The 21,175-nt window shown below is 43.6% G+C and overlaps 2 protein-coding genes across 10 annotated transcripts in view; both read right to left on the bottom strand.

Moving 5' to 3' along the window:
- Nucleotides 1-3,985, bottom strand: part of HSPBAP1 (HSPB1 associated protein 1) — a 48,929-nt gene extending 44,944 nt beyond the window's left edge. For all 3 annotated transcript variants that reach the window (XM_078783724.1, XM_068126500.2, XM_078783731.1), the window contains exons 1-2: nucleotides 3,541-3,985; nucleotides 1,625-1,813 (exon numbers count right to left, since the gene is read on the bottom strand). In XM_078783724.1, coding sequence (XP_078639850.1) covers nucleotides 1,625-1,813; nucleotides 3,541-3,799 — 448 coding nt within the window. In that variant the 5' untranslated portion in view covers nucleotides 3,800-3,985. The remainder of the gene's footprint in view (nucleotides 1-1,624; nucleotides 1,814-3,540) is intronic.
- Nucleotides 3,986-7,373: 3,388 nt separating this feature from the next.
- PTPN4 (protein tyrosine phosphatase non-receptor type 4) overlaps nucleotides 7,374-21,175 on the bottom strand; it is a 146,266-nt gene continuing 132,464 nt past the window's right edge. For all 7 annotated transcript variants that reach the window (XM_068126473.2, XM_068126433.2, XM_068126451.2 and 4 more), the window contains exon 28: nucleotides 7,374-8,649. In XM_068126473.2, coding sequence (XP_067982574.2) covers nucleotides 8,428-8,649 — 222 coding nt within the window. In that variant the 3' untranslated portion in view covers nucleotides 7,374-8,427. The remainder of the gene's footprint in view (nucleotides 8,650-21,175) is intronic.

Below are 21,175 nucleotides of genomic sequence, written 5' to 3'. Positions count from 1 at the left end.
GTACAACATTTGAGAGCAGGAACATCGGGAGATCTGTGGGAGGTAGAGGGCTTGGGGGGAGGACACAGCTAGGACTTCCAGGAAAGAGGTCGGTATTTCAGAAAAGTGGATCTGGGGTGAATTAGTGGGGGTAGAAAAGATCAAGGATTTGGATGGGGGAAGATAAGATGGTGGTGAACAGCTGTTTTAAAGACCTGGAGGGAGGAGTGGGATTAAAGAGAGTGAGGGAGTTTGTTCCAGAGGTGGGAGAAAAGAGGAAGGAAGGAGTGAAGGTGAGCAGTGAGTCTTGATTTTGGCAGTTTGACCAGAAGAGGGTTGCTGGCACATCTTGTGCGACCTGTAGGAGTATTTGGGTGACAGAGCAGAGACAGGGCTTGGGGGGTGGGGGGGGGGGGGGGGGAGGCTAGGCCAGAGAGGAGTCGGTAGAAGACAGAAAGACCACCACCCTGCCTGTGGTGAGTGAGTGAAAGGCCCTCAGAGTTAACTTCATCACGGGAGATTCCAATGATTCTGAAAGGTTTGGTTTCAACAGCGTGAAGCCGAGCTGGGTGTGAGGCAGGAGCACCGGCCCAGAGGGGAGAGCAGTATTCCATTGAGCTGCGGATGAAAGCCTTGCATATGGTGAGGAGCTCAGGTGTGCCAAGGAAGGACTTCGCACGGCGGAGGATGCCCAGTCGGCGACTGGCTTTGGAGGCCAGCTTGGAAATGTGGTTTTCCCAGGAAAGATCATGGCAGATAGTGAGACCCAAAAGCTTGAGTGACAGAACTTTGTAGAGAGGATTGTTGAGAAAGTAGTTGGGAGGGTTGTCCAGTCGGTCTTTTTGGAGAGACATAATAAGAGTGTGAGATTTATCAGGATTGAAAGACATGTTCCACTTGTTTGACCGTCTGTGATTTTGTCCAGGTCTGCAGAGAGTGAGGAGGCTGCAGACTGCCGATCTGAGGGTTGAGATATGGAGCAACATGGACTACTTTTGAGAATACTTTTGAGAAAGCAACATGGATTGTTTATGGTATGGAGGTGTTGTACATGGGCAGCAGACGTGCACGTGATTTGGAAGAATACCAATAGATATAGTACATGTATGCAAAAAAGGAAGAGGGAAGAGATAGGGGAGTTGAGTATCAAGTTCTCTCAAATTTCATGCAATTTCAATATCATTGGCCTCAACAATGGAAGTCAATATCATTGGCCTGAACAATGGAAGTCAATATCATTGGCCTGAACAATGGAAGTCAATATCATTGCCCTGAACAATATAAGTCAATATCATTGCCCTGAACAATGGAAGTCAATATCATTGGCCTGAACAATGGAAGTCAATATCATTGGCCTGAACAATGGAAGTCAATATCATTGGCCTGAACAATGGAAGTCAATATCATTGGCCTGAACAATATAAGTCAATATCATTGCCCTGAACAATGGAAGTCAATATCATTGCCCTGAACAATGGAAGTCAATATCATTGCCCTGAACAATGGAAGTCAATATCATTGGCCTGAACAATGGAAGTCAATATCATTGCCCTGAACAATGGAAGTCAATATCATTGCCCTGAACAATGGAAGTCAATATCATTGCCCTGAACAATGGAACTTAAAAGAGCGTACAAGAGCGTACATTTTTCAGGTCGCATCCTCCCGAGACGAAACTGAAGCCTTTGTTCCCCAGTGACCTCGGACAACCGCTGCAGCGTCCATCCGAGCGCCGGCCAGGTTGTGGCCATCCCACGGAAAACAGCAGGGTGCTCCAAGCGGGACAGCAGCTCCCGGGCCTCCAGAGGAAGAAAGGGACGCCATTCAGAGGGTTCTGCAGAACAAGGACACAACGCAAGACTTCACTATGGATGCATGTCTCGTCCCCACAGCCCTATTTTGAACCTTTTCTGGCTACACACCTAAATTCGCACCTTCCCCCCTCCCCAACAGCTAAACTACTAACCTCAGCCTTGTCACACTTATAATTTCCCCCAACACCCCACACTAAAAACCAAACCTCTAACCTCCACGAGGCCATACATCTGGCCACCTCCCTGACTACAACTGTGCAACCATTCCCTTACCCCTGCCACACCTTTTACCTACACCTCTCTCCTGCTACACCTCTATCTCCCGAACACTAACACCCCTTCTGTCGCCTCCCTCCCCCCCCCCCCCCCCCCACTAACCACCACCCCTTATTCACCCTCCCCCACCAATTCCCCACCCTTCTACATCTGCCTCTAACCCTGCACCCCATTTCTACACCCACCTTTAACCACCCCCTTCTACACACCTCTAACCACCCCCTTCTGCACTCACCTCTAACCACCCTCTTCTACACTCCCCTCTAACCACCCTCTTCTACACTCACCTCTTACCACCCCTTCTACACTCACCTCTAACCACCCCCTTCTACACTCATCTCCAACCACCCCCTTCTACACTCACCTCTAACCACCCCCGCCTTCTTCTACACCACCTCTATCCACCCCTCCCTTCTTCTACACCACCTCAAACCACCCCCCCTTTCTTCTACACCACCTCTAACCACCCCCGCCTTCTTCTACACCACCTCTATCCACCCCTCCCTTCTTCTACACCACCTCAAACCACCCCCCCTTTCTTCTACACCACCTCAAACCACCCCCCTTTCTTCTACACCACCTCTAACCACCTCCCTTCTTCTACACCACCTCAAACCACCCCCCCTTTCTTCTACACCACCTCTAACCACCCCCCTTCTTCTACACCACCTCTATCCACCCCTCCCTTCTTCTACACCACCTCAAACCACCCCCCCCCCCTTTCTTCTACACCACCTCTAACCACCCCCCTTCTTCTACACCACCTCTATCCACCCCTCCCTTCTTCTACACCACCTCAAACCACCCCCCCCTTTCTTCTACACCACCTCTAACCACCCCCCTTCTTCTACACCACCTCTAACCACCCCCACCTTCTTCTACACCACCTCTAACCACCCCCTTGTTCTACACCACCTCTAACCACCCCCCCTTCTTCTACACCACCTCTAATCACCCCCCTTCTTCTACAACACCTCGAACCACCCCCCTTCTTCTTCTACACCACCTCTAACCACCCGCCACCACCTCCCTGTCTACTACACCACCTCTAATCACCCCCCCCCTTCTTCTACACCACCTCGACCCACCCCCCTTCTTCTTCTACACCATCTCTAACCACCCGCCACCACCTCCCTGTCTACTACACCACCTCTAATCACCCCCCCCCCCTTCTTCTACACCACCTCGACCCACCCCCCTTCTTCTTCTACACCATCTCTAATCACCCCCCCCCCTTCTTCTACACCACCTCGACCCACCCCCCTTCTTCTTCTACACCATCTCTAACCACCCGCTACCCCCCTCCCTGTCTTCTCCACCAATCTCTAACCACCCCGTTCTACATCCACCTCTAACCACCCAACTCGAATCCCTCGCCCTTCTCCAGCCACTTGTACCCACCTACACAACTCCAACCTCTTTCTTGTCACACCTGTCACCTCCCACCCCCAACTACCACGTGGTCTATTACCGAGTTTGCTGGGATTTGTTCTGCTTGCAGTTTCACTTTCAGCCTCCGCCATAACCGTCCCGTAAGTGTTTAAATGGGATTCAGACCAAAGAAACAACAATTCCGATTTCCGAACGTAATTAGTAATTGAGATGTACAACACAAAACAAACACCGCGCACATTCTCAAATGGCTGAAGGAACAAGCAAAGGCATACTGTACGCGCGCAGATTAACAGCGTACTGTACGCTCGCAGATTAACAGCGTACTGTACGGTCATAGATAAACAGTGGACTGTACGTTCGAATATTAACAGCGTACTGTACGCGCAAAAACAACGTACTGTACGCGCACAGATAAATAACCTATTACGCGTGCAGACAAGCAGCCTACTGTACGCGCAAAACAAACGTACTGTACGCGCGCAGATAAACAGCCGACTGTACACACAAAAACAACGTACTGTACGCACAAAACAACGTACTGCACAGTGCACACGCGCAGAAAAAACCAACGTCGTATTGTATTTGTAACGTTTTGACGTTTTAATGTAATGATTATATCTCGTTTTGCCGATGTTAGCGTTTTTCAATCCTAGATTATAAATTTCATTCTTATTTTAGTCCTAAAAGCCTTCTTTAGATACCTAAGGTCTTTTCTAATATATACTCTATAGTCAAGAGCTAAACTCAGAGCTTATACACCTCCTATCATGATTTAAGCGTTTTGCAATATCAAACCAAATGCGTCGATTTCAGCCTCAGTTAATAAGAGGAATAAAAACAAAACCAGGTAGATTTGAAGGAGTTAATTGGAAGGACTGCAGGAAATGCTTTTCTAGATCTCGACTTAAAATGCCATTTGTTGCTCCCTTGATTCCCCTGGTGTCCAGTCCTCACCAACACGGGACGGGAGCATTTACAATGTTGGACTGCTTGTTCTTAAACCTTTATTAACGCACTCTTTCAACCAACAGTTTTACAAAAAAAAAGCTTCTAATTCAGATAATGTTAAAATGAACGAGCTCGCACCTGTTAGTGTTACCTATGTAACTTCCGTTTACATTATTCCACTTTGGCTCACATGTCACTTCCTTTACAGCACTTCCGGTTTCTCTTTCTCTTCAATCCCAAAACGATTTCTTCCATTATATTTCTTGTTTTATGCTATAATATAATATATTGTACATAGACATCTATAACATGATAAATTATTCTTTTATTCGATTCTACTTTTTATTTGTCCTGTGGCTTTTAAAGTTATCGTGAACGGCAAACTTTCTCGTTCTTTACGGTTGTGTCGAATAGGCAGACTAATTCCAATCGTTCCTGGCAATTATAGCCGCCACTGCTATCTTAAAGGATCTGGTACAAATGGGGACATTCATATTGATATAGTCCATCGTTTCTTCGCTCCAGAGTATTACGACTTTGAGGGACCTGCTTCCCATTCCTAATCTCCATTTGAAAGTTTCAGAAGGTAGAAGAGAAGAGTCCTCCGAGGACTCGAAGTATCCACCTTCATATCGGCAAAGGATCGCGTTTTATGGACAAAGTTGTGAAGATTTGTTGTAACACGTCGTGGGGTTGGCCGAGGAAGGCTTCAGACTCCTCTTTCTAATGCTGGCCATGCCTGATGTTCGACTGAAAGTGATTTAGGCAGGTATTTGTTCAGGGTGCCGGTGATAACTTGCCCAGTCGATGCGAGGCACCCGATCAGTAACAAGGGCCAAAGCAATGCTTCATATCTCGACATTCAGTAAATTCAAAAAGACACCGTGGCATCTTTAACGTCCACCAAATGATAGGAGACGGGACAACCAACATTAGGTCTATCCTCCATCCAAAGGATGTCACACATTGCTGCAACGTGGCGACTAAGCACCAGAGTTTATGTCCGGGTCAGAAATCAAATTGAGACGTATCTCGAGCTTACAATATAGTCTGGAATTCCTGCCTTGCTCTCCAAACCTTCTGCCTATGGCATCCAAGGCCAACTCCACATATGGCCTACTGACTTCCTCTACTCTCGTGGACAGGGTGTGGCTCTCAACAGATCCTTTCATCTCGTCTCCCTGTCGAGGCTGGAGTGCTCCAATGCAGTGTTATGGATCCAATCCTATTCCTGATCTTCAATGATCTTTCTATATGGAAAAATCCTCATCTATTTGCTGATGACTCTCTGGAAAATCCTCTTTATTTATTTGTTGATAACTCCATCCTTTTCCGTGACATTCCTCATCTTTCAGATAAGTAGGCTGCAGCCTCTTCCCTCTCTTCAGATCTTGGAAAAAAAACAAAATCACAAGTTGGTCAAACACTTGGAAAATGTCCTTCAATCCTGACAAATCTCACTCTCATGATCTCTCTCCGAAAGGACCATCTGGCAAGCCCTCCTTTCTTAATCTTCTTCAGGAAGTTCATTCACTCAAACTCCAGGGTCTAACTATCAGCCATGATCTTTCTTGGGCAAACCACATTTCAAAGTTGGCCTCCAAAGCCAGCTACTGACTGGGCAACCTCCGTCGTGCTATGTCCTTCCTTGGCACACCTGTACTTCTATCCATCTACAAGGCTTTCATCCGCATCTTGGAGTACTGCTCTTCCTTTTGTGCTGGCTCCACTCCTTCACACCTTAATGCCATGGAAACCAAGGCCTTCAAGATCATAGGAATCTCCTGCGATTAAGCCAAGTCTGTGGGCCTATCACTTCGCCATCACAGACAGGTCGGTGGTCTCTCGATCTTCCACCACCTACTTTCTGGTCTTGCACGCTCCGTTCTTTGTCTCTCCCTCCCCACCCCCTCCAGGTTTCTGCAGGGCACACACGGTCCACCATCAACCACCTCCTGGTGAAACAACCAAATTCCAGGATCACTGCTCATCATTCGTTCCTCTTTTTTCCCACCTGTGCAATCAACTTCCACATCCTCTTCAATTCATCCTTCCCTCCAGGTCTTCGAGGCAGGTGTTTACCACCATCTCAGGTCGTCACCAATTCAAACCTATGATCTTTTCTACCCTCATTAACCCCCACCCCACCCAAAGCCCTCCCCCTCACAAATTTCCAGTTTTTCCTTCCTGAGTGTTTCTCCTCTATCCATCTTGTCTACCCCATGCGTCATTTCCTGCCCCAAATTCATCCCCACACCCATTGTTTGTCCAAGTCTCCCTCTATCGTGCCCTTCATCTCCGCTGTTGTTGTGCGCCCCCTCCCCCAACACACTCCCTCTATTGTCCCTTTTGTTTGTCTTGCTACGTCCTGTCTCGGCAGACTCTGTATACAAAAAAAAAAGAGAAAAAAAGATGGCTTGGAGGCATTTGCATGCCTCAAGGCCATCCTATCAGTCCTGAGAATAAATTACCACAATTATACTTACATTAACTACATACTGATTATACAATACCCTCCCTCCCCCTCTTCATCACTGCTAGTTAAATTATTGCTCTTCCTGGCCTGGCCTGGCGTTGGCTTAGCGGCTAGGGTGCCGGCTTCGGATCCTAGGATCCTGGGTTCGAATCCCGGTCGATCACTGAATTAACGCCAGGGGGGTTGACTCAGCCTGTCATCCTTCCGAGGTCGGCTAATTGAGTACCAGTTCACTGGTAATTCCCTGTTTGTCGTAAAAGGCGACAAACAGGGTTGGCGGCAGGAAGGGCATCCGGCCGTAAAACATTGCTTCAAAAAGGGGACCGAAAAACAACAACAACCACGGTGCCCGAAAAAGGCCAACCCCTGCTTGCGGGGAAAAATGGCCTCTAAAAAAAAAAAAAGACCACAAACCAGACAGTTATGTATCCGTGGTAGTATCAGCTAGGAAAGGAAGAACAGCTGACTATACATGCAGACAGACATTTTGCTTCAGCTGAATTTATTCAGTAGTCTTAAGGCAGCTTGGTGGGCAGACAACTGCACAGCAGCAGACTCAGGAGGAAAAAGTGATTTTCTTTTCTTTTCTTTTAAACATCTCATCACAGACAAAAGATGGCATAAAAAATCGTACCTACAAAATTACTATAACCTCTTCAATCTTTATATCGAAACAGCCACCGTTTGTAAAACAGTTGAAAGAAATGTAAGAGGAAATACAGTTAGCATATTGCTTAATGTGTGGGGCAGTAACTGCAAGGAGCTGCAGCTACCTGCAAAGTATCTACAACCTGATACGGAAAGGGGTTGGAGGAAAGTAATAGGGGAGAGGGTGCGGAGGATTTAAGTACCATTATAGAAAATACAAAATTTACGTACAGCAGAAAAATCCAGAATTGTGAGAACAACAAAAAGTGATGGGGAGCATGAGAAGGCAGTCAAGTGTGTTGAAGGTAGAAAGGGTTCATGGAACAAGAACTTAGGATAACAAAAAAAACACAAAGAATGGGGCTGAAGTGGGCTGACGATTAAAGGTGTGACAGTAAATTGTTTTGGCCCAAAATGCCTTGCTGCAGAGAAAGACGTGCGAGGAAAATTCCAGTGTTGTGCAACACGGACTGGGTAAAGTGCCTCAAAGTGCAGTGATAAACAGAGCCTGGAACAGGAGGGAAGGTGAGGTTGAACTGAACAAATCCCTTGGCCCCTCGAGCTTCCTACAATCTGCCTCCAAATAAAAAAAACCCCGACCTCCAAGGCCTGTGACCTGTAAATTTTCTGTACAAACTCCATTGCGATACCGCTTTCTACATAGTCCATTGTACTAATAATTTCAGAACGCTGGGGAGAAGGTTTCCCTTGTGGCAAGAAGCCACTGAAAGGTAGGAATTGTGGAATGAGGCCAAAAGAGGCAGGAAAGGCATCAGGACCAAGTAAGGAAACAGTTTGGTACGTTCCAATTGGCCCCGTGTGGTTTCTCCCAGGTGCGTAAAAATAGAGGGTAAGGGGCAGAAGGTGGAGGAAATGAGGAAGAAGGGAGTCTTAATTTTCTTTTTTGATGGAACACATATCAGTTGATAAATCCGCTGTGTCAAGTTCTTGGGATGGTTCCTCCGAGATCGTTGAATCGCCTGGCTGCTCAGCTTCCTGCAAATTATCCGCCACGTCAGAGTGCTGATTTTGTTCCTTGGGAACTTCTGTGCAGTCCCCAATTCCATCCTCGTACACCCTCAATATTGCCTCACACACAAACTTGTATTGACACTAAGGAAGGAGAAGTAAATGGGTGGGGTGGGATGTGGGTGCAGAGAAATGAAAAGAAGAGGCATAAGTATGGTCGAGGGTGTGGCGCTAAAATATAAAATACAACTAGAGTGAACTTTATGGCACGTCATCGCAAATCCCCACGGTTCCCATCCAAAGCAAAGTTGAAAGATGGCAAAAAGTTCCACCAGGAATGACCCAAGATCAAATTTTGAGTTAACATTTTTTTTTCCGGTTTTGACCTCTCAACCTAAGACCTCACACCCACGGGCATAAATTGGAGGTCAAATCTAAAAAATCGTTACACCATGGGATCATTAGAGCAGCACCATATGTGATCAAATGGGTCATTCCAGCCTTCTAAAATTTTGAGTTTGTGTTTTTCTTCTTCTTCATCTCTTGGAAGAGGAACACAAACTCTTCTCCCAGTCACAGATGTTGATGGGGAGGATTCTGCAGTGGCCATTGTGGCCCCGCCCCAGAAGCTGCAACCTCCAATTGGAGTGGTGAACACTGAACAGGCTCCTCCAACCTAGAGCATTGGGAGGTGATGCGGTCAGCAGAGAGCATCCAATCGGAATTAGTCCTGTTTTATGGAAATATCCTCAATATGTCTCCGTTCATGTCTATATTAAAGTATTGTTGTACGAAGCATCGTTTTACTATTATTATTGTTAATATTACTATTTATATTATTATTTTGCAATACAGTAGGTAGGTCCTATAATGTTAATATTATTATTATTATGAACCACCTTTAGAGGCCATTTTTCCCTGCAGAGCAGGGGTTGGCCTTTTTCGGGCACCGTGGTCCCCTTTTTTTGAAGCAATGTTTTACGGCCGGATATCATATTATTATTATTATGCTACTAGCAAAAGTACCCGGCGTTTCCGAGTAAGAATGAGTCGCTTCCTGACGGGAATATGATATATGCAATCTGGGTCCATCATCTAAAGGGGATTTTAAAAACATCGCAAGTACAGTGGAGCAGTGACGTATCGCGGAAAAATGACACTCGGGGCGAGCTGTCAAATTGCCGCAACTCGGAACTTCCCACAAGTCTTTGAATGGTGTGTGTGTGTGTGTGTGTGTGTGTGTGTGTGTGTGTGTGTGTGTGTGTGTGTGTGTGTGTGTGTGTGTGTGTTCACCAATCAAAAGCTAGAAGCAGATTGTTTTTTTTTAGATCTAAAGCTCAAAAGTCAAGGCTGCATAAAATCATCAATTTTCATTTTGTATTTTTTTTAAAAACCATTTTCGTTATTTTCAGCATATGTAAGAAGAGGAAGAAGAAGATGTCTGATTACAAACAGACGAGGACAGGCTTTGCATTTTCAGATGCTTTCTGGTTTAGCAGTTTAGGGCCGCCGAGAGCCAGAATTGGCCCCGGACCAATACCAAGTGTCGGGCTCCCTTCATCCGGGCCCCCTTCAATTTTTTTTTTTTTTACGGCGTAGCCCATCGGGCAGAGCTGTCTAGAACAGTTTTTGTCCGAATGTATGTATGTATGTATGTATGTATGTATGTATGTATGTATGTATGTATGTATGTATGTCTCCTCAAACGTATACCAATCAGAGCTGAGAATCTGGTCACAGGACAGGGTGATGTGATTATGTCTGATGTTATTACGGCGGTGCGGTTGCTGACTCTCCACACACCGCCATTTTTATTAATATGCCATTCATGCCGAACATATCGTCGAACCTGTCATATATCACAATCGCCATGCTCTACCTTTACATATTTATTCTGTGTGAAACACAAACAAGCCGATTGTTAAAATGACCATGAAATATCGAAAGCCTCGGCATCACGTCTCTTCCAACAATACGGTACGTATAGACCTTAGGCGTTATGCCTCATCTTCGGACCGCTTCAGACAAATTAAGCCCAGGTTTCTTAATACAGTAGTGTATCGTTTCAGTAGTATCGTTTTCGTAATAGTAAATATAACCATAACACTTTAATCCCAATGTCGTGAATGGAAGGTTAATGGATTGAAGCAGTGTATGGTTCATGATTAGTGATGAGCGTTGTTCGGCACTAATATTAACAAGCGTTACGCCTAGGTCCCCCCTCGGTGAAGTGATGTGAGTTGACAAAGTGGAAGACGCAAGGCGGCCATCTTGGATTTTGACGTGGGCGGCCCAATTTGCAATAGCGTTCTTCCTTATGCCTAGATACACCCACACACCAGATTAGAAGTTAGTAGTTCGTTTAGTTTTCGAGATATTTCGCTCACAAGGTTCAGATATATATATGGTGGCGGCCATTTTGGATTTTGACGTGGCGACCCAATTTTTAAAAGCGTTCTTCCTCATGCCTATATACACCCACACACCAGATTAGAAGTTGGTACTTCGCTTATTTTTCAAGATATTCCGCTCACAAGGTTCAGACATTCATGGCGTCAGACGTACATGGCGGTGGCCATCTTGGATTATGACGTGGGTTGCACCCACACACGAAATTAGAATTCGGTTCTTCGCTTATGCACGCATGCATGCACGGACGGACGGACGGACACACAGACGGAGGGGAAAACCATAGTCCCCCTTTCGCTCCACGGTGCGACGGGGGACAATAACAGAGGAAGTAAGGAATTAGCTTCGGTTTTTTTATAGTAATATCATTTTCGAAATAATGATAACGTAACGTTAATATTACAGTAAATCTGTTCGTAACACGAATCGCTTCGTAGTGACTGCAAACTTACTGGAAGTTAAAATATATCAGTTTGTGGCCGTTACGTCATTACGTCTATGATGTCATCACGACGGCTGACTGCACCGACCGACATTTAATTTACAAGTACACCCGCTCACTACGGGAGCTGCAGGAAGGGCCATTCATCTTTGGGGTATATAGATTACAGTCTATATATGCTCGGGGCTCAAGAACATTGGGTGTATGTTAATTTACCAAGGTTCTTGTGGAGAGATCACCAAGTGGTTTAAGCATTCGAGCAAGCACTTCATTCCAAACCCTTAAGGAACGGCTGGCTTGGCAAGCGCTAGCTAGATGCTTGGTAAATTAGATGGTATTCTTAGAATACTTACCCAGTGCAGTCAACTTGGTATGAGACAATTCTTCAATTTTTGAACGTTTCTTTTTTTATTTATTTATCCAATATGGCTGCCAGACCACATGAGCGATGACATCATCAATTTATATTCTCTAAATAATTGTTGCATAGATCATGCTCCATTAAATTTCAAACTGATCAGACTAAGCGTTGTCCCTGTCAAATTATGACGTCATAATTATGGCACCAATGACGTCATCGTTAACAACACCCATTCCCCATATGGAGTTATTTACAATGAGCCACGTTTCAATTTTTTAAATGCTGACATGGCACACACTTTACTTTACTGAAATGCAGACACAAATGTTATATTTTCGTCAAAAATCGTCGGAATTTCGCCAAATCTGTTTTGGGCGTGTGTTAATATACCTCAGCAATTGACAAATCTGAAATCAGAATTTTATTTAAGGGTGTAGTACTGGTGAAAAATTGAGAAAACTACATAGGTACCTTTGAGAGGCCTTTACAGAAAAACAAAGTCAAGTTAATATCTAATTTTCAGTTTTTCTTGAAAGATATAATCTTGGCTTTAACTCAGACCAGTTTCAACGCTTCTTTGTCATACTAGGGCATGCCCGTACTATATCTATATCTAAAATTATATCCCCCCCCTCTATTTACATGAAATGGTTTGGTCCAAAGCGAACGGCTTGCGAGTACGGTGACAATCCCCCCCCTCTATTTACATGAAATGGTTTGGTCCATTCGCAAAGCCAAAGCGAACGGCAGTTACGAATCGCAGTTACGATGAATCGCAAAGTAGTTTTAATTAGTTTTAAAACATAGTTTAACGCCAACATAGTTTGCCAACGTGAAATAAATGAATACGCTCTCAAATGTGCCGTCCGAGGCAGAGTGTGTTCGCCACGTTCGGCACACGCGATAGCTCGCTGCTCTCTGATTGGTTGAATCGTTTTTTGGACATAGCTCGGTAACTACTTGTCCGATTAATATGAAACCTTGAAAAGGCACATCCTCGGGTCCCCAGCAATATACCTGGCAAGTTTCAAGTATATCGGACCGGTAGTTGTCGAGAAACAGCGGTCGCATACACACACACACACACACACACACAGACAGAGATTAGTGGAATTATAGATAGATTACATGCATATAATTTGCATAAATTAGACCGTCAATAAAAAACAAGGAAAAACAAAGAACACATTTCTACTTCTATCTTCTATGTCACCTATCATTCTTTTCACACAAAACTTGGTACATGTATTATACATGTGTTGCCCTACTACCTGATGAGGATTTTGTGAAATTATGTCAAATGTTCACTAATTAGCTAATTATGCCAATTACCAGATAAAACTTGGTTGTCCTTCAATAAATCCACAATGGCTACTCCTATAAACAAAAGCCTTCATCATTTTAAAGGAAGTGATATTCTGAATATCCTGTCCAAATTTCAGCCCAAAAGAATGATGCAAATTAAAGTTATAACAAATTTCATGCAAAATATTATATTTCTTGTAAATTGCGTGTAAAGATAACATGAGATATTTTAAAGGAAATACTGAATGAGTTTATACAATACATATGGATCTAAACCGTAAAAACATAGTTTTTAAAAAAAGAGGCATATTGGAAAGTTCACCAGTACTACCCTTAAAGGAAGTGATATTCTGAATATCCTGTCCAAATTTCAGCCCAAAAGAATGATGCATTTCCCAAGTTATAACAAATTTCATGCAAAATATTATATTGAATGGAATTGAAATTTGAATTTTTCAATAATTAGGGGTACTTCTATGACCTCTAATAGCATGATTCTTGTTTATAAGACTATAAGGAAACTGTTCAGATAACAAAACCAAAAAACAAACAAAAAAATCACCTGTTCACCAGTACTACACCCTTAAGGTCAAAATGACCCCGTGAGGTCGCTCCCTCCGTACTTTGCCTGGTTGTCATGTGCAGTGTGATAATGAATTCCATGCCCACTATTGAACTCTTTTTCTTCATGCAATAACAACTTCTAGCTTCCAGACCGTACATCCAATCATCTTGAAATTTTGCAAACGTGTTACACTTCATGACCTCTTCTATAATATAAAGTTTCACGTCGATCAATGAAGCGGTTCAAGAGTTAAACATTTTTTTATATTTTCGTTTAAGTATTTATATCTGCCAAACCACGTCACCGATCGCACATTCCAAAAGGTCATTTTAGCAGACTGATATGTTGAACACATCTGTGAAGTTTCCCCTCGATATGATTAAAAATGAGGGAGGAGCTAGGTTTTAAAAGTTTATGCTTTAAAACGTCATAACTCCGAAACCATGTGACGCATGACGTCATGCTCGATGACTTTTTTGTTCGTCATGGGTATGCGATTCTACCTGCAGAGTTTGGCCTCGATCCGCTCAGTCGTTTTGGAGAAAATGTGATTTTAGTGGTTTTTCAGGCTTTCCACTCAAAACAATATGGCGTACGAACCACGTGACCTACGACGTCATTATAATTTTATTTCTGCATCAATTTATACCGAGAAGATGCTTAAGAAATTTCATCCTGATCGGATAAAGTTTTATACATGTCGAATTATGACGTCATGACGGCGGCACCTTTGACGTCATCATTCACATACTATGTTATTCTGCATGGAGTTCTTTACAATGAGACCTGTCAATTATTTCTGTGCAGCGGTTTTTGAGATATAGAGGTGCAAAGTTTTTTGTTTTTTCCAATATGGCGCCCATACCACGTGAACTGTGACGTCATAATATTCACTAAAATATTCTACAGGAGGAGGCCCTCCAATGGTGAAAATTTCATGTCAATGGGACCAAAGGTTGCCAAGAAAATGAATTTTTAAAATGCAGACATGCACGTACGTACGTACGTACGACGTACGGACGGACCCGAATGCTTAACCCTGTCTTTCGCTTCGCGAGTGCAGGGTAATGAGCACACCTCCAACCCTTGTGGGGTATAATCTAGATTACAGTAGATCTTCGCTCAGGTCTAAGTATGTTGAGATTCCTCCAAATTTCTTTGTTTAATGTAATAAACAGCATTAGTGACGGTTTGAAAAGCTAATAATATGCGTTTGTGGTTTATAACATTTTACAAGCCAGGCAACTCCGCTGTTAGACTTTTGGTCTTGTTATTTTGTTTTTGTTTTTTTTAATCAACCTATAGCTAAGGAGGTTTCCGTATTTTTGTCAGACCAAACACATGCCATGGTTAAGGGAAAGCAATTTGTTTTTGTTTTTTTTCTATGTGCCGAAAACACTCCCCTACCTATAATCCAATAAGGAAAATTAATATTAATATTTAAGCAACGCACACACGCACACACCTCTTATGGTACAGATGAACGGATTCGTTTATTTAATCATTCCATCCAGATGGGGTTTGGCCAACATTCCTGTGTGCATTTACGTTGTCACCGCAATTATAATCCAAATTGTTCTCACAGTAGTTTATTTCACGAAGGAGGGTGTTTACTGCCCATGCCAATAGTATGCCAGGGAATCGCCCTGAGTGACTTGGAGGGAGACAAAAAATAACTGTACACGGTGCTTCATCGTCACAAACAATCATTGTTTGAATCAAAAAAAATTGAAGGAATAATTACGGGCCCCCATTAGTATTAGTATTAGGTCCGGGCCCCGGGGTGGTCATCCCGCCCCCCCCGCCTCCTCCCCCACCCCACTTCACCTGGTGGTGTTCACACCATTATTTCATTTCCGCACATCGTTAAAAACCACAATGTGATAAGGTCCACAAACTCCTATTCTTAATCCGAACCGATCCTCAAAATTCCAACTGCATAATTGACCCTAACATCAATCCCAACTATTAAAAAAGTGTTCTTTGCTAAAAACGTTTCATTAAAAAAAAAACGCATCCCCGAGCAGTTGCCATGGAAGTATGAATTAAGTTAAAAATGATTATCAAGTAAAAAAAAAAAAAAACGAACCCCAGAATGAGAATCACAGCCTCACTTAAATAAATGCATATACACTTAGTTATAAAATCACAAGATATGGTCAATTTTGTCAGATTTCACTCCAGATTTGGAGATTATTTAGTCCACAGCATCCAATCCTCATATCCAAATCCAGATTTTGATGATATGCTTCAATTATGTAATGACTAGCAGAAGTACCCGGCATTGCCGGGCGGGGGAGGGGAGGGGGAGGGGGAAGGGGAGGGAAGGGGAGGGGAGGGGAACGGGGGGGAGCGAGCCCCTTGGCAAAGCGAGTGATTTTTTTTTTCATAGCATCATAGCGTTCACAGCGTCATAGCGATTTTTTTTTTCCATAGCGTCATAGCGTCATATCGTTCATAGCGTCATAGCGTTTCATAGGGTCATAGCGATTTTTTTTTCATAGCGTCATAGCGTCATATTGTTCATAGCGTCATAGCGTTTCATAGCATCATAGCGATTTTTTTTTTCATAGCGTCATAGCGTCATAGAGCCCCTTGGCAAAGCGAGCGATTTTTTTTTTCATAGCGTCATAGCGTTCATAGCGTTTCATAGCGATTTTTTTTTTCATAGCGTCATAGCGTTCATATCGTCATATCGTCATATCGTTCATAGCGTCATAGCGATTTTTTTTTTCATAGCGTCATAGCAGTCATATCGTTCATAGCGTCATAGCGTTTCACAGCGATTTTTTTTTTCATAGCGTCATAGCGTTCATATCGTCATAGCGTTTCATAGCGTCATAGCGATTTTTTTTTTCATAGCGTCATATCGTTCATAGCGTTTCATAGCGTCATATCGTTTCATAGCGTCATAGCGATTTTTTTTTTCATAGCGTCATAGCGTTTCATAGCGATTTTTTTTTTCATAGCGTCATAGCGTTTCATAGCGATTTTTTTTTTCATAGCGTCATAGCGTTTCATAGCGATTTTTTTTTTCATAGCATCATAGCGTTACTAGCGTTCATAGCGTCATCACGTGATCGCTCTGAGCGAATCAGCGCCCATCTACTCTGATTCCGTGCGCTGAAATGCGCTGAGGCAAATATGAATAAAAAATATGGATCGTCAAATATTTTGAGTTCGGCCATGTTCGTCCCAGGCTCAATGGCCATGTCTACGCCAAATATCAAGCACGTAAGCCTCTCCTTTTAGGAGTCTATCGGTAACATATCTATCTCTCTCTCTCTCTCTCACACACACACACACACACACACACACACACACACACACACACACACACACACACACACACACACACACACACACACACACACACACACACACACACACACACACACACACACACACACACACACACACACACACACACACACACACACACACACACACACACACACACACACACACACACACACACACACACACACACACACACACACACACACACACACACACACACACACACACACACACACACACACACACACACACACACACACACACACACACACACACACACACACACACACACACACACACACACACACACACACACACACACACACACACACACACACACACACACACACACACACACACACACACACACACACACACACACACACACACACACACACACACACACACACACACACACACACACACACACACACACACACACACACACACACACACACACACACACACACACACACACACACACACACACACACACACACACACACACACACACACACACACACACACACACACACACACACACACACACACACACACACACACACACACACACACACACACACACACACACACACACACACACACACACACACACACACACACACACACACACACACACACACACACACACACACACACACACACACACACACACACACACACACACACACACACACACACACACACACACACACACACACACACACACACACACACACACACACACACACACACACACACACACACACACACACACACACACACACACACACACACACACACACACACACACACACACACACACACACACACACACACACACACACACACACACACACACACACACACACACACACACACACACACACACACACACACACACACACACACACACACACACACACACACACACACACACACACACACACACACACACACACACACACACACACACACACACACACACACACACACACACACACACACACACACACACACACACACACACACACACACACACACACACACACACACACACACACACACACACACACACACACACACACACACACACACACACACACACACACACACACACACACACACACACACTGTGTTTTATAATAATTCATTTATTTTGTATAGCGCTTTTCCAGAAGCCCAAAGGCGCTTTGACAGAGTGGCAAACATAATGCATAACAATACATGAAAACAACAATTGCAAAAAGACAAGAATCAATAGGGAAATATTTAAAGCAAAAGGAGGTGCAGGCAAGGCACATTTCCAAGGCAAGGCACATTTGAGTAGGCTGAAACAAAATGGCGGCTTAAGAACCCAGTGAGGTGCAGTAGGCTGACCAAGATGGTGGGCTGCCATATTGGTAAGCCACCACAATGGGATTTTTTTTCTTCTTATGAGCACCTCGTTAATCATCTTCAAAAAGGGTGTTATAACACACCCAAACACCCAGTTTTCATCCTTGCAATCTGTTGGAGGTCCGGGTGTATGCATGCAAAGTTTGGGGCCACTAGGTTTCATGGTTTTGGAGTTATGGAGGAGACGGATGGACGAACGGACAGACAATGCCTTTTATTAGCGCTGAGGAAGCGCCTCTAGCGAATGACTTCCAGCCAGTGTAACGCGAATTCCTGTCACAGGAATTCTGAGATCATATAAGTGTGACGTGGCAGTTCCTGATTGGTTCGTGTTGGGGAACCCCTTCTCGCTGCCGACGTGACGTAAATTCGCGCACGCGCACTGGTGAAGCGCGAGATTCGGCCCAAGGTTCTTATTATTATTTTTGTATACAAGATCGAGGCTCGAACCATGATCGAGGCTCGAAATTCCATGCCCGAACCTCAGCGCAATCCAAGAGGATTCACTTGTTATTATAGATTATCATTCTTGTTATTACTTTTGCCATTTGAAGTGGCCTTATAAAAAAGCCACGATAACAGGAACGACGCTCAAACTGCCATATATTATTCACCTTCCCAAGGTGGAAAAAAGGCAGTAAAACATGGGAATTCTTCCAGAATTTTTGCAGTCTAGTTTAAAGCAACACAGGCTAAGTGAGTGCAAAAATAACATGGAGGGCATCCTCGTACTTGTGATACAATTGAGGGTTCTGAAGCGTCACTCATAATATAGAGGGGTCAATATATGGTTGAACCACAAAAAATTGATACAAAAGGTTTTTCAATGGATTCTGGTACCATTGGGCATGCTAAATAACATACTAAAAATCTAGTAACATCTGACTTCTGGAAAAGGGTCATTTTCAAGATGGCGTCCAAGATGGCCACCGGGAGCTTAAAATGGCCATATCTCAATTATTATTCAACCTAGAAAGGTGGTTTTGGTGTCTAACCCTAGGTTTTAGGGCCCAAGGAATCCAATTGAATCAATAAAATTACCATCAGTTAATTATTTATTGACAAGTCCAAGATGGCATCCCAAGGTGATATCCTGATCCACTAAAATGGCTCTGTCGAATAGTAGTCACCCTAGAGAGATTTTTTCAGTGTGTATACCTAGGTTTAAAGCACCCAGGAAATCATCAAAATTAATTAAATAAGCACAAAGTAATCAGGTAATCCAGTAAGCCAGGTTTACCAGCCCATTCGGCATTTGTTGTCTTATACAGTTAGTCGCTATTCATCGTCATCCTCCGACTCCTCTGGAAGAAACTTGTTATGTGGATTGTCACATTCTTCAAGTTGGCACGGTCCACAGGCAGTAGTACATGGTAGTCCATATCGTCTACAAGAGCAACGGAGTGTCTTGCAGGCAGTGGAGCAGTTACAATGAATGACCTTCAAGAGACTGTCTGGAGCATTACAAGTGTACATTTCTTTTGGAAATGTCTAAAAAATATGGATTTTGTTTATGCATACATGTACCAAATAATATACTTATTCCTTTTGAGATGAAAATAAATTGTCAGATTTTTCAGTCCCCCCCCCCCTCCCCAATATAAAATAGTCTGTCCCTTGCCATAACCTCTCAAGCTTTGTACAAACCTTTGTCTGTAATGATCACTGAATACTGTGGACTGGAGTCACAGGTGTAGACACATTACACTCTTATCTCCAATCTGAAACACACACTTGGTTCATTAGCTGGTGAGTCGGAGGATGACGATGAATAGCGACTAACTGTATAAGACGACAAATGCCTAATGGGCTGGTAAACCTGGCTTACTGGATTACCTGATTACTTTGTGCTTATTTAAGTAATTTTGATGATTTCCTGGGTGCCTTAAACCTAGGTATACACACTGAAAAAATCTCTCTAGGGTGACTACTATTCGACAAAGCCATTTTAGTGGATCAGGATATCACCTTGGGATGCCATCTTGGACTTGTCAATAAATAATTAACTGATGGTAATTTTATTGATTCAATTGGATTCCTTGGGCCCTAAAACCTAGGGTTAGACTCCAAAACCACCTTTCTAGGTTGAATAATAATTGAGATATGGCCATTTTAAACTCCCGGCAGCCATATTGAACGCCATCTTGAAAATGACACCTTTCCGGAAGTCAGATGTTACTAGATTTTTAGTATGTTATTTAGCATGCCCAATGGTACCAGAATCCATTGAAAAACCTTTTGTATCAATTTTTTTGGGGGTTAGGTGAGTTTTTTTCGTATATTGACCCGACTGATACCCTCTCCCACCATCAATGGAAGCGGTGCTCCACGGTACACATTTATGAAGTTAATTTGCGTCGCTCCACCATCGGAACTCCAAGTAAGGGTGGGGGGTGGAACGGGGGACGGGAGGGCAAATGAAGTCGCTACAACCGAATAAAGTCGCTACAACGTACGTGCGTGTCTGCATTAAAAAAAAACATTTTCTTGGCAACCTTTGGTCCCATTGACATGAAATTTTCACCATTGGAGGGCCTCCTCCTGTAGAATATTTTAGTGAATAGTATGACGTCACAGTTCACGTGGTACGGGCGCCATATTGGAAAAACCAAAAAACTTTGCACCTCATCTCACAAACCGCTGCACAGAAATAATTGACAGGTCTCATTGTAAAGAACTCTCCATGCGGAATAACATATGTGAATGATGACGTCAAAGGTGCCGCCGTTATGACGTCATAATTCGACAAGTAAAAAACTTTATCCGATCAGGATGAAATTTCTTAAGCATCTTCTCGGTATAAATTGATGCAGAAATACAATTATAATGACGTCGTAGGTCACGTGGTTCGGACGCCATATTGTTTTGAGTGAAAAGCCTGAAAAACCAC

The sequence above is a fragment of the Myxine glutinosa genome, chromosome 1 (assembly GCF_964187855.1).
Source record: "Myxine glutinosa chromosome 1, kmMyxGlut1.1, whole genome shotgun sequence".
Classification (NCBI taxonomy): Eukaryota; Metazoa; Chordata; class Myxini; order Myxiniformes; family Myxinidae; genus Myxine; species Myxine glutinosa.
Note: the sequence above shows the minus strand (reverse complement) of the source record. Positions and strands in the feature narration are given on the sequence as shown.